Raw genomic sequence first — 13,067 nt, 5'->3', positions numbered from 1 at the left:
ATCTTTTTTATTATTTTTTGTAACATGTCAGCATACATTTGGAAATATCATTTGTATCAGAAGTAGTCGAGTAGTGGGTTGCCGAATAGACATCTTGCAGTCTACAACAATAAAAGGTTACGTAATAATATCGTCACATATCAATATAAATTTAAGACCGCTTTGTGTATCAGTATATGTTCGCTGTTATCAAATCACAGTTTGTAATAGATCAAGCAAACCGTAATTCTTAAAACTGGGAACAAATAAACCTCAGGTTGCCCCACCCCATCATCCTCTTCCCATCAGTAAGAACCATTTGCAATGCAATAGGTCTCGCCTTTGTAAGAGTTTGAGCTATTGTCATTGTAAATGACAATGCCTTTCATTTATGTGTTTTGAAAACCTGTAAGTGGTCCGTAAACTTTTCTCCAATGTCAGTCAAGAGTACTTTCAGGATTTCACCAGTATCTTCCTCAACCACTTTTCTCAAGACCACTTCCGGATTATCTCGAGTCACTGTTTCTTCTTTTCCTTCTTCAGACAGTGTCACATAAGACCATTCCGGTGATCTGTACTTTTGGTTGGGTCTTCTTACTCTTTTTATTTCTACTGGTTCTTTTGATTTCTTTGATTCTCCAGCTTTTGAAGTTTGACTTGATACTTCATTCACTTGTTCAGCTTTCGATGTATTTGCTCTTATTATCCTGTATCTCAGTCTTTTAACTCCATTATTAGGCCATCGATCTCCTTTCACAACCTTTCTCGGCCTTACTTCTTTCTTATTCTTTTCTTCAATCCAAGTTCTCTTTCTCAGAACTCGACCTTCTGTTTGTTCATTTTCATCATCCAATTCTGTCTCAAGTGCCTTCTGCTTTCGTTTCACAGCAGTTTTCTTTTTTTCCACAGATTTTTCCACCACTATTTGAGACTTCCCTACTTCTCTCCCTCCTCGGGTCTCCGACACGCAATCTTCTTGCTGTCTACTTGTCCCTTCACCTAGCTCCTCATGAATGTTCCCTACACCTCCTCGGGGGTCTTCCGCAATCTGTCCCTCTCTATCTTCTTCTGACCCTGCTTCTTCAAGTACAATCTCAAGTGGTTCTTCAATCTCCTCCTCTTCTGATTCAGGAGTAATCTCTGTGTGATTTCTCTTTTCTTTTCTTTTTCCTCCACTGCTACTTGAAACTTCAGGCTCTTTTACAGAATCCGATCTTCTCTCTGATACTCGCAGTGAATCTCTTGAAGCTCTCTCTGCTTCTTTTCTCACTGATTCTGTATCTTCAGTATCTTCACCATCACTGGAATCTGACTCTTCAAAATACTCTTCACCAGTCCCTTCTTTTGGATTTGGAACTCTCAGAGTATGACTTGCATGTACCCAGTGCTTCACTCCAGCACACTTTACTGCAGTCGTCGTAGTCAGAATAACTTGTCTTGGCCTTCCCCACCTTGGAATCAAGCAATTTCTTCTTCTGTGCACCTTAATCCTCACCCAATCTTCTGGACTCAGATCATGGGCTTGCTTCTTCTCAAGTGTGGTAGCTTCTTCTCCAACCTGGTGAAACACAGAATGGACTGCGTCAGCCAGGCCTTTACAGTAATCCAAAATCATGTCATCAGTTATTGTCACCAACTTATTCACAGACACGAATGCATGGCGCATTGCACGTCCCATGATTATCTCATGCGGGCTTAAACCTGTAGTTCTATCTGGAGTAGATCTCATAGTCATCAGAACTAGAGGCAAAACATCTGGCCATTTCATGCCAGTGGCTAAACACATCTTTCCAATTCTATTCTTGATTGTGCCATTGATCTGCTCAACCACACCAGAAGCCTCTGGTCGGTATGCACAATGTAGCTTCTGCTGTATTTTCAATGCTTCACAAATCAAACCTATAAGCTCATTTTGAAAGTGCCTACCTCTGTCAGACTCAACTGTAACTGGAAACCCATACCTAGGAATCAATTCCCTCAACAGTAACTTTGCCACTGTTAATCCATCATTTCTTCTAGTCGGGTAAGCTTCCACCCACCTTGAAAACAAACAGACTACCACTAGAACATACCTCAGTCTGTTTACTTGGGGCATTTCAATGAAATCAATCTGCATTCTTGTAAAAGGACCTCCTTCTCTGCCAATTGTCCCTAGACTCACCACTGTCTTTTTCCCAGTGTTAAATTGCTGACAAATTAAACACCTTTGACAAATGCTCTCTGCAATTGTCCTGAACTTTGCATTGTACCAGGTTTGTTTAAAGGACCTTACCATCGCATCCCTCCCCAGATGTCCCTGGCCATGATACATCCTTGCCATTGACAAGATAGAGTTTGGCATTACTGGTCTGCCATCTCTGTAGACCCAAACATGGTCTGTTTCTCTTGGAGCACTCCCTGCTTTAATCCAATTTTCTTTCTCTTCCTTTCCTGCCTCATCTTGTAACTGTTTCACTTCATCCCACGTTTCTAAGACATTAGTAAACATCACAGAAAGAAAAGACATTTCCTCCATTCTATCCCGATTAATGGATTGATTTGTCTTAGCACAATACTGCGCCACATCGTTGGCGTAACGGTTTCCAACCGTGATAAAATCATCTCCTGGACCATGTGCAGCACATTTTACAACTGCCAATTCCTTAGGCAGCTGTATCGCCTCAAGCAATTTGCCAATCATTTCAGCATTCTTTATTGGAGTTCCACCCGACGTCAAGAAACCTCTTTGTAGCCAAAGTTGGCCAAAGTCATGCACAACTCCAAATCCATACTGACTATCAGTCATCACAGTTGTCCTCAAATCTTTCCCAATCTCACAAGCTTTTGTCAATGCCACTAATTCAGCAACTTGCGCAGATTTCACTCCTTTCAATGGTGATGCTTCCATGACCTCTGAAACTTTGCACACTGCATATGCTGCACATAACACACCATTATCATTTCTCAGGCATGATCCATCTACAAACAACACATGGTCATTTTCAGGTAAGGGAATATCCCTTATGTCTGGTCTTGGTTTTGTACAGTACTCCAGTACATCCAAACAATCATGATCATCCTCCATTTTCACACCTACGTTTCCAATATCCGGCAAAAGTGTTGCTGGATTCACATTCACACATCTCTAAAGAGTCGCATTTGATGCTCCCAGAATCACTTTCTCATACTTTGTCAAACGACTATGTGACATGTACTGAGTTCTGCTTCTTGTCAAAAGAATTGCCACATTGTGAGGTACGAATACCCTTACAGGATATCCCATTATGATTCCCTCACTTTGTTCTAGGCTTCTGCATGTTGCAGCCACAGCTTTCAGACAACCTGGTAAACCCACAGCTACAGGGTCAAGTGTCGATGAGAAGTACGCAATAGGCCTTCTCATTAATCCATGCTTCTGAATTAACACTGAAAGTGCACATCCATTCCTCTCACTGCAGTACAATTCAAACTCTTTCTCATAATCTGGCATACCCAAAGCTGGAGCCTCACACATTCTATTTTTGAGCTCTTCAAATGCTGCCAATTGTTCTGCATCCAGATTCAATGGATCTGTCATTTCACTTTTTGTCAATTTAATCAATGGCTTCGCAATCAGTGAAAAATTAACTATCCACTGACGACAATATCCCACCATACCCAGGAACATTCTCACTTCCCTCTGGGTTTTTGGAGCTTTCATTTCTCTGATTATTCTGATCCTGTCAATGGTCACTTTTCTCAGACCTTTTTCAATATTGTGTCCAAGATAATGCACTTCTTTCTTGCAAAATTGCAATTTGGCTGGAGATACCTTTAACCCTCCATCTGCCAGATGATTCAGTAAAGCTATGGTATCCACTTCACAAGCTTCACGTGTCTTTGATGCCACCAATAGGTCATCAATATATTGAACTAGCACTGAATTCTCGGGCATGATCAAACTTTCCAACGATTTTTTCAATAACTGATTGAATATCGAAGGACTCTCCGTATATCCCTGTGGGATACGACACCATGCTAAAATACGCTGGCCAAACCTAAATGCAAAAATCGTCTGGCTATCATGATGCAATGGAATTGAAAAGAACGCATGACACAAATCAATCACTGTATACCACTCAGCATCATGTGGAATTTGATACAGAATCACTGATGGATTTGGCACAATAGGACAACATGCCACCACAATATGATTAATTTTCCTCAAATCCTGCACAATTCTAAACTTCCCATTGGGCTTTTTCAGTCCCATTATCGGTGAATTACATGGACTACTCAGTAGTTCTCTCAGGACTCCTTGCTGAATCATTTTCTCAATTATAGGAGTTATCCCTTCAATTATTTCTGGGGTCATTTTGTACTGAGGAATGTTAGGATATGTGATTCCCTCTTTCACTGCAATTTTCACTGGATCTACATTATTCATCAATCCCACATCCTCTCCTGTGAAATCCCACACTGCCCTTTTTACTGTGTCTCTTAGTTCTTGAGGCAAATCCTCCGGATCAAATACAGCAAATGCACCAATTAACTCACTTTCTCTATTCTCTAGAGTCATTCGGTACAAAACATCATCATCTGGTGTCTCAAAAGCTATTCCATCCGGTGTACAAAAAATTGTGCAGTTCATCTTGCACAACAAGTCCCTACCTAACAGGTTCACTGGACTCGTGTCACAGACAATAAATCTGTGCATGTCTGAAAATTTCCCTATCTGTACTCTTACTGGTTCAGTAAGACGTGTTCTGATTTGTGTATTGGCTACACCAACTACTTGGATTGCTTCATCCGAGAGAGGAAGATTTCTAACATCTGTTGACCTGACAGTTGATCTTGTCGCACCTGTGTCTACCAAAAAAGTAACACTCTCCTCATTTATTTTCCCATCCACAAATGGTCCTGCCTGGTCTATTTCTAGAGTTGCACCAAGTATGCACTCTTCCTCCTCTCTTCGGCACCGTCAATAATCACCCTCAGACTCACTTCCTTCACTCTTTAACAGGTACTGTTGTACTTTGTTAGTACGTTTTGGTTTGTTTACCTGCTCATCATTGTAGAATCCTGAGTCCTGATTATATTTTTGTACCCCTCTATTCTGCGGCAAGGGCGGTTTTGGCTCCTGATTCTGCTGCCTCACAACTTTCTGTTGTTGCTGTTGATTATTCCCTTCATCCTGCACCTGTTGATTTAAAGATTTATCATTATTCACTAATGGTGGATTAGGACATTCAGACCTCCAATGTCCCAGTTGGCCACAGTTGTGACATGGGAACTTCTTTTTGGCTTCCTCCAGACTCCCCTTTCCTTTTCCTGCAAATCTAGGTCTATTCCCCACATTATTTCCTGGATTATTCGCTTGTTCTACTAACTGTGCTTCTTGTCTCTCCGCAACTTTCACTTGTGCCCACATTGCTTTCTCTTTCAGCTTTCTTTGTTTTGCTTCAATTTCATCACTGAAGTATTTTGCATGTCTCAAAATCTCATCTACTTTTTACTCTGCCAATCCACTGTGTGTTCACGAATTCTCTCACTAATTTCAGGTCTGAGACCATATACAAACCTGTATACAAAATGACTCAAATCTTTGTCACTCAGGTGTTCATCTCCACTGAATTGTTTAAATGCCAGTATCAGCCTTTCGTAAAAAGCATGAACTGATTCTTTTGCCTCCTGTTGTGTTCGATCTATTTTAACCCAGTCTGTCTCTTTCGGAGGTACTTTACTCTTCAGGTATACCATCACCTGATCGTACTTTCTCATTACTTCTGGATCTGGTGCCCCTGTTCTCGGATCTCTTGGGTATTCCTCAGTAGGCCAACTCACAACTATTTTACACTCAGTCCACAAGTCTGCTGGAACAATTATATCAAACAGACTATTCAGGTCAACCCACAGCACTTTTGGCAATTTCACAAACCTGTCTACCTGCCTATACCACTCGACGGGCTTTTCTCTCAATCGAGGGAAATCATTCGTAAATGATAAAATATCCTGTCTGGTCCATGGAACATGTACATATCCTCCTCCAGGTATTTCTCTCATGGGATAATTACTCACTGGTTTCTCCTTCTCTCTTACTGGAAATGCTGAATAAGTCGTTCTATCCTCAGATTCCTCTCTCTTCTTATACCACCTATCCTTCCACTTTTCTACATCACCCCATCTTCGCAATAAAGCCACCATTTCTTTAATCTGTCCTGTTCTACCAGAAGCATTCAAATTTTCTATGTCCTTTTCTGTAAAATCCATCCTGTAGGTTTTTTGTAAAGCTTTCACTTTATCAATGTCAACTCCTAACTCATTTGCTATTGTTCTTAACCTGTCATGTGTATGTCTTGCTCTCCATGTTATGCTTTTGCACATAAACATCAGCTCACCATCATGATGACTCTTCAGGATTTCTGTTGGAACTGTTCCTGTAACAAGCTCTTCTAATTCTACACGCAATTTAGCCATATCAATAGCTTGTGAGTCTTTATCCTTTTTCTGAAGAACTTTCATCCAATCATTCAAATCATCAACTGTTATTTCAGCAGTTTTTCTCACTGGAACCACTCTCTTTTGCGGTTCTAGAATCGGCATCCCTGAACAACTAGGTTCACTAGCATCCAGTATTTCACTACATATGTCATGTCTAGATCGTCTCAGATCACTTCTTTCTGTTCTTTTACCCGAGTCTCCTGAAGGACCAACTGAACTTGTCAAATTATTCCCAACATATGGAACCACCAGTCCATTTTCACTTGTCCTCTGTTTATCAAACACAGGAATAACCGGACCTATAGTTACAGGGACCGTAACAGCTTCCAGATTTTTCGTTAACTCCCTAATTTTGTTGTAGTTTTGGCTAATTGTCTGGCATTTTCATCACTACCTCGATTACTACCTCTAGCTTCAGGTGTCACTTTTTCTGTCCCAATAGAACAAACTGTATCTCTTATCGGAGAAAGAACTGGTGTACTCTCATCTGGTTCTGGTCTATATGGAGGTGGTCTCTTGTAAATCATGTCATTCAAGATCTCATCCTCATATTCTCCATATCTTCTCATATCTGACTCAGGAACTTTTTCTGCAGAAGGAGCAGAAACTTCAACTGTTCTCATTGGATATAATCCCTCTGACATACTAACATCTCGCCACCTTTTCATTCGATCATGATGAGTCTCACGATCATATCTTCTCCCAAACATGTGTCTGTACTGACCTCCAGATCTTTGTCTTTCTCGATTATGTACTTCTTCTTCCCATTCCACTAAAGCCTCAAACTGTGTAGGTCTTGGCTTAGGGTCAAGACATAACATCTTTTCCCGTAGATTTCTCAACACGGCCAAATTAAATGAACCATGTTCTGGAAATGCTAAAACACCATCTTCTTTAGTATACCTAACCCAATTCTCCAACCATATACAAGTATGTAACCCATATCTTGCAGCCATGAAGGATGCAGGTGTTTTCGCTGGAGGTAACAACTCACCCTCTCTTGTTTTAACCTCTTTATCCTTGGTAAACCACTTTTTAACTTTTCCAAAAAACGTTTTTTTCTTTTTTTCTTCTTGGTAATACATTTTAGCGCTTACCAAAACTCTCTACTCTTTCTCCGTATTATAAATATACAATATGAACTTTCAACCAATAGCAGCGCGACTCACACTAACGCACCAATCCTGGAGTGTCTACGTCACTAAACAGCTCTTCCAATACCTGCGCAACTCACACTAACGCACCAATCCTAGCGCGAACCCTATTCTGATCCACTATCCAATCAGAGCGCGGTCTTTCTGACGTCAACAGTCGCTGCAGTCGCTTGTCTCCTGTCTCCTGTCACTCGTCTACCCCTCCTTTACAAAATCTCTCAGTAGACTTCGTGTCAAGATTTCTACAAAATCTATTAGTTACAACATAAAAACATCTCCATTGTCTGCTTCGCTAACCACAGAATAGAAAAAAGAGAGTCTATTTCTCAAGAGTCAACAAACTTTCATACATCTCATAACTGTTTCCTCCAGGACTTATCCAAAGAGTCTTACAGTCAATAAATGTATATGCATCCACGCACTTTCATACAAGAAAAATATAGTACGAACACACAGAATCCTGCTTCCCGAGAACAATCTGTCCTACTACAGAATTTTAACATACATCAACTAAGCAGCTTACCTCTGCCCAGTTCCTCAAACAAGCTCAGAGAATACCTATTACTCCTCCCGCGATAAGCTTTAACGGAAATCTTTACAGATCCCTGGGACTTAAGACCAAAGTTTCACAGATAACCTTCACTATCATATACACTCCTTATTTACCAGAAATATATTCTAATAGTAACATACAATAATGTCACTGATCCCGAACCCAGACAATGTGACGCGCAACTTCAATTGTCACACGTTATTCCTTACAATTCCGTCTTTCCCGAGAGCAGCATATACTTCCCTCTGCTCTACTACGAAACTGTTACCAGCTTCCAAATTCCAGAAGCACTACATATAACTCAACATTACGAGTCCAACATATAGTATTAGTACATATACCAACATCAACCAATAATCAATAATCAATAAGCAAATGTACAAGCAATCTTATCAGATCAAGATAGCCATCTAAACCATCCTCTGCTACCAGGAAATTGATAGAGATCTGGGTATCTAAAATGTTCCCACTACCACGGATAGAGTAATCTCACAGTTACACGCACATACATTCATCATACGCTAGGGCCCATTTCACTAACATACATTCAAAAACTCTACCAGCAATAAACCTGTGGGAAGAAAACCTCCTGATCACCCAGCATCTATATCGAGGTCGATAAGACCTGGTTTAGTGACTATCCTAGTACAATCTATACAACATATACAATAATGATCAAATATATAAACCCAATAATTGACAAGAAAGAATATACAACACCATGTTTAAAATTATATTGCTTTATCTAAAATTAGTCAAAAGTAAATCAATCAGAGTAAATCATTTCTCATAGTTACCTATTCTAACTAAGTGTCAGAACGGGTCAGGACAAGTCTCTCGGCAAAGTCTCTCAAGACAAAGTCCTCAGCATCGATCCTCAGCAACGTAGATTCACGCAGCAAGGCAAAATGGCAAGTGGCAAATAACCCTCCCTAGGCTAACATTCTTATAGTAAAAACTACAATGGAAATACACATAACAGTTTGTAGCATCATCGAATCACTAAGCAAAGCGAGAAGGAAGGAATGTATCATTGCTACATCTGAAAATCTTCGCTCAGGAAAGTTCACAAAATATAAAACTACGGAACAGGAACCAAAAACTACAATGTATTTAATAAGTTCCGTCTCTCCTCGGCAATCGAGCTACAGTTCACAAACTTTCTCCAAGGCTCCTTTGTTTTACTGAGATCACCAAGGACGTTCCATTTCTTTTGGAGATCCTCCAAACTGCTGATGTCCTCATGGAAAATTACATAGCAAGGTCCATGGTTAGCTGACTTCCATCAGAGGTCTCTCTTGTCACATCACAGAATATGCCACAGCCACCAGGTTTCAAAAATTCTGCTACCTCTTGTACAGGCCTCCATAGGCCACAATAGACCATCTTAATTAAAGAGACAAAATAAACGTTACTACAGCATAGTGATTAAACAGTGTTAACCCCTCTAATACCCTTATGTGTATGTATTTATCTAGCTTTGCGACATAAAGAGCATTAATTCGACAAGCGTTTTTGTGCTAAAAAATAAACAGCACACAGCAACGTTTAAACATGAAAACTTGCATGTTATTATTAAACAGAAACAGCACACACATGCTAACCCTCGTGTAACTTTCTCTTATGTTGAGACAAACAGATTGATTAGTAGAAACACACTTGCACAAGACAAATAATTAATTGTTAATCATTAATAAATTAATAAAACGCATAGACATGCCAGAGCTTCAAAAGCCCCTGAATTTTCTAAATGAAAACTCTGCTCCAGCAATCCCACTAAGGCTTTTCAATATCTTAGTTGTAGAGAATGGTGACGAGGTTTACACTGGCAGAGATTGGATGTGACAATGTTGTGTTGTGGGCGCTGTCAGGAATTCACGTGGACCTCAGGTAGGAAGGTATTTATTAAGTGTATACACGAGACTCCACCAGGAGCAGATGTAACCTGTTAGTCAGCCGCCCCCCCTCTCACTCAGCCAACGGCCGCTCCTAGAAAACGCACAACGAGGCACTCCATAGCATCATATAAAACACACTTGTCTCACTGAGCCATCTGCCATAGAACACCCACATCCTGTCATAAGATATTAAAGGTACGTTTGGATATCATCAGAGCTTTGACTGTTGTGTATGAACAGTAACTCACACTGAGCTCTAGTCCGCAGGCGCTGCTCCTAATACTGAATCTTATTTCAAATACAGCTCTTGTGTGATGTTCATGCTTTATTCCTGTAGCTGTCATTGCTCTTTAATACAAAGATGATGTGTGTGTTATTACAGGTGTAATAATGTGAAGATTCAGAGCCCAGAGGTGATGGAGAGTTATAAAGGTAAATACCATTGTGATGATTAGCTCTGAATATTACTGTTCATGAAAATGATATGGTGTGCTATGGTGTGGTGTGGTGTGCTATGGTATGGTGTGGTATGCTATGGTAAGGTGTGGTATGCTATGGTATGGTGTGGTATGCTATGATATGGTATGGTGTGGTGTGCTATGGTATGGTGTGGTGTGGTGTGCTATGATGTGGTGTGGTGTGCTATGGTATGGTGTGGTGTGGTGTGCTATGATAGCGTGTGGTGTAGTGTGGTATGGTATGGTAAGGTGTGGTGTGGAATACTATGGTATAGTGTTGTGTGGTGTGCTACAGAATGGTATGGTATGTATGGTATGTTATGGGATGTTATGGTGGGATGGGATTGGATGTGATGGTGTGGACTGGTATGGTATGGAATGTTATAATGTTATGGTGGGTGTACTATAGGGTGAGATAATGGTATAATATGTTATAATGGTATGGGATGGTTTGTTATGGTGGTAATAGATGGAACGGGATAGCGATATTTTATGGTGTGGTATGGTATCGTATGGCATTTAGTGGTAACGTGCACTCACGTCAGGGTACAGTTACTTGATTTGTGTCTCTAAATTTGTCTCTTCCAGATTTTTCTAGATTTCTACTCATCTCCATTCTGTATACGCGCTGCCGCATTTCCTTTGTTTAAATCATTCTTCTCCTTGGATATTCATGCTAAGTTTATTGTAAATTCAGATGCGGTAATTTCACACCTCACATTAATGATACTGCTAGGCTGGATAACTGCGAGCAACTCAGTTACTGCAGTATTCTGGGACTAGTGAATGGGAAATTACCTCAGAATTCACTATTACCACGTAACACACTCTATTTTCCAGAGTTTTAGCACCAACAGGGACCCAACGCATGCATCTACACGGACCCAACGCATGCATCTACCTAGCGCATGCATCTACACTGACCCAACGCATGCATCTACACTGAGCCAACGCTTGCATTTACTTAGCGCATGCATCTACACTGACCCAACGCATGCATCTACTTAGCGCATGCATCTACACTGACCCAACGCATGCATCTACCTAGCGCATGCATCTACACTGACCAAACGCATGCATCTACTTAGCGCATGCATCTACACTGACCCAACGCATGCATCTACACTGACCTAGCACATGAATCTAAACTGACCTAGCACATGCATCTACACTCACCTAGCACATGCATCTACACTCACCTAGCACATGCACCTACACTTACCAAGTGCAATCATCTACACAGACCCAGCTCATGTTACTACACTGACCTAGCACATGCATCTACACTAACCTAGCACATGCATCTACACTCACCTAGCACATGCACCTACACTGACCTAGCGCATGCATCTACACTGACCTAGCACATGCACCTACACTGACCTAGCGCATGCACCTACACTGACCTAGCACATGCACCTACACTGACCTAGCACATGCACCTACACTGACCTAGCGCATGCACCTACACTGACGTTGTGTATGCAGCTACACTGACCTAGCGCATGCATCTACACTGACCTAGCACATGCACCTACACTGACCTAGCGCATGCACCTGCACTGACCTAGCACATGCATCTACACTGACCTAGCGCATGCATCTACACTGACCTAGCGCATGCACATTTACTGACCTAGCACATGCACCTACACTGACTTAGCGCATGCATCTACACTGACCTAGCACATGCACCTACACTGACCTAGCACATGCACCTACACTGACCTAGCACATGCACCTACACTGACCTAGCGCATGCACCTACACTGACGTTGTGTATGCAGCTACACTGACCTAGCGCATGCATCTACACTGACCTAGCACATGCACCTACACTGACCTAGCGCATGTACCTACACTGACCTAGCACATGCATCTACACTGACCTAGCGCATGCATCTACACTGACCTAGCGCATGCACATTTACTGACCTAGCACATGCACCTACACTGACCTAGCGCTTGCATCTACACTGACCTAGCACATGCACCTACACTGACCTAGCGCTTGCATCTACACTGACCTAGCACATGCACCTACACTGACCTAGCGCATGCACCTACACTGACGTTGTGTATGCAGCTACACTGACCTAGCGCATGCATCTACACTGACCTAGCGCATGCATCTACACTGACCTAGCACATGCACCTACACTGACCTAGCGCATGCACCTACACTGATGTGTATGCAGCTTCACTGACCTAGTGCATGCATCTACACTGACCTAGTGCATGCACCTACACTGACCTAGCACATGCATCTACACTGACCTAGCACATGCATCTACACTGACCTAGCGCATGCATCTACACTGACCTAGCGCATGCACATTTACTGACCTAGCGCATGCATCTACACTGACCTAGCACATGCACCTACACTGACCTAGCACATGCACCTACACTGACCTAGCACATGCACCTACACTGACCTAGCACATGCACCTACACTGACCTAGCGCATGCACCTACACTGATGTTGTGTATGCAGCTACACTGACCTAGCGCATGCATCTACACTGACCTAGCACATGCACCTACACTGACCTAGCGCATGTAC

At 41.8% G+C, this 13,067-nt stretch overlaps 1 protein-coding gene across 1 annotated transcript in view; it reads left to right on the top strand.

The window, feature by feature from the left end:
* Nucleotides 1-13,067, top strand: part of LOC146869302 (E3 ubiquitin-protein ligase TRIM39-like) — a 102,007-nt gene that overhangs the window by 73,637 nt on the left and 15,303 nt on the right. Inside the window, exon 5 of the mRNA XM_085647111.1 lies at nucleotides 10,426-10,475. Coding sequence (XP_085503237.1) covers nucleotides 10,426-10,475 — 50 coding nt within the window. The remainder of the gene's footprint in view (nucleotides 1-10,425; nucleotides 10,476-13,067) is intronic.

This window comes from Triturus cristatus, chromosome 1_1 (genome assembly GCF_964204655.1).
Source record: "Triturus cristatus chromosome 1_1, aTriCri1.1, whole genome shotgun sequence".
Classification (NCBI taxonomy): Eukaryota; Metazoa; Chordata; class Amphibia; order Caudata; family Salamandridae; genus Triturus; species Triturus cristatus.
This window is presented reverse-complemented; position numbering and strand designations above follow the sequence as displayed.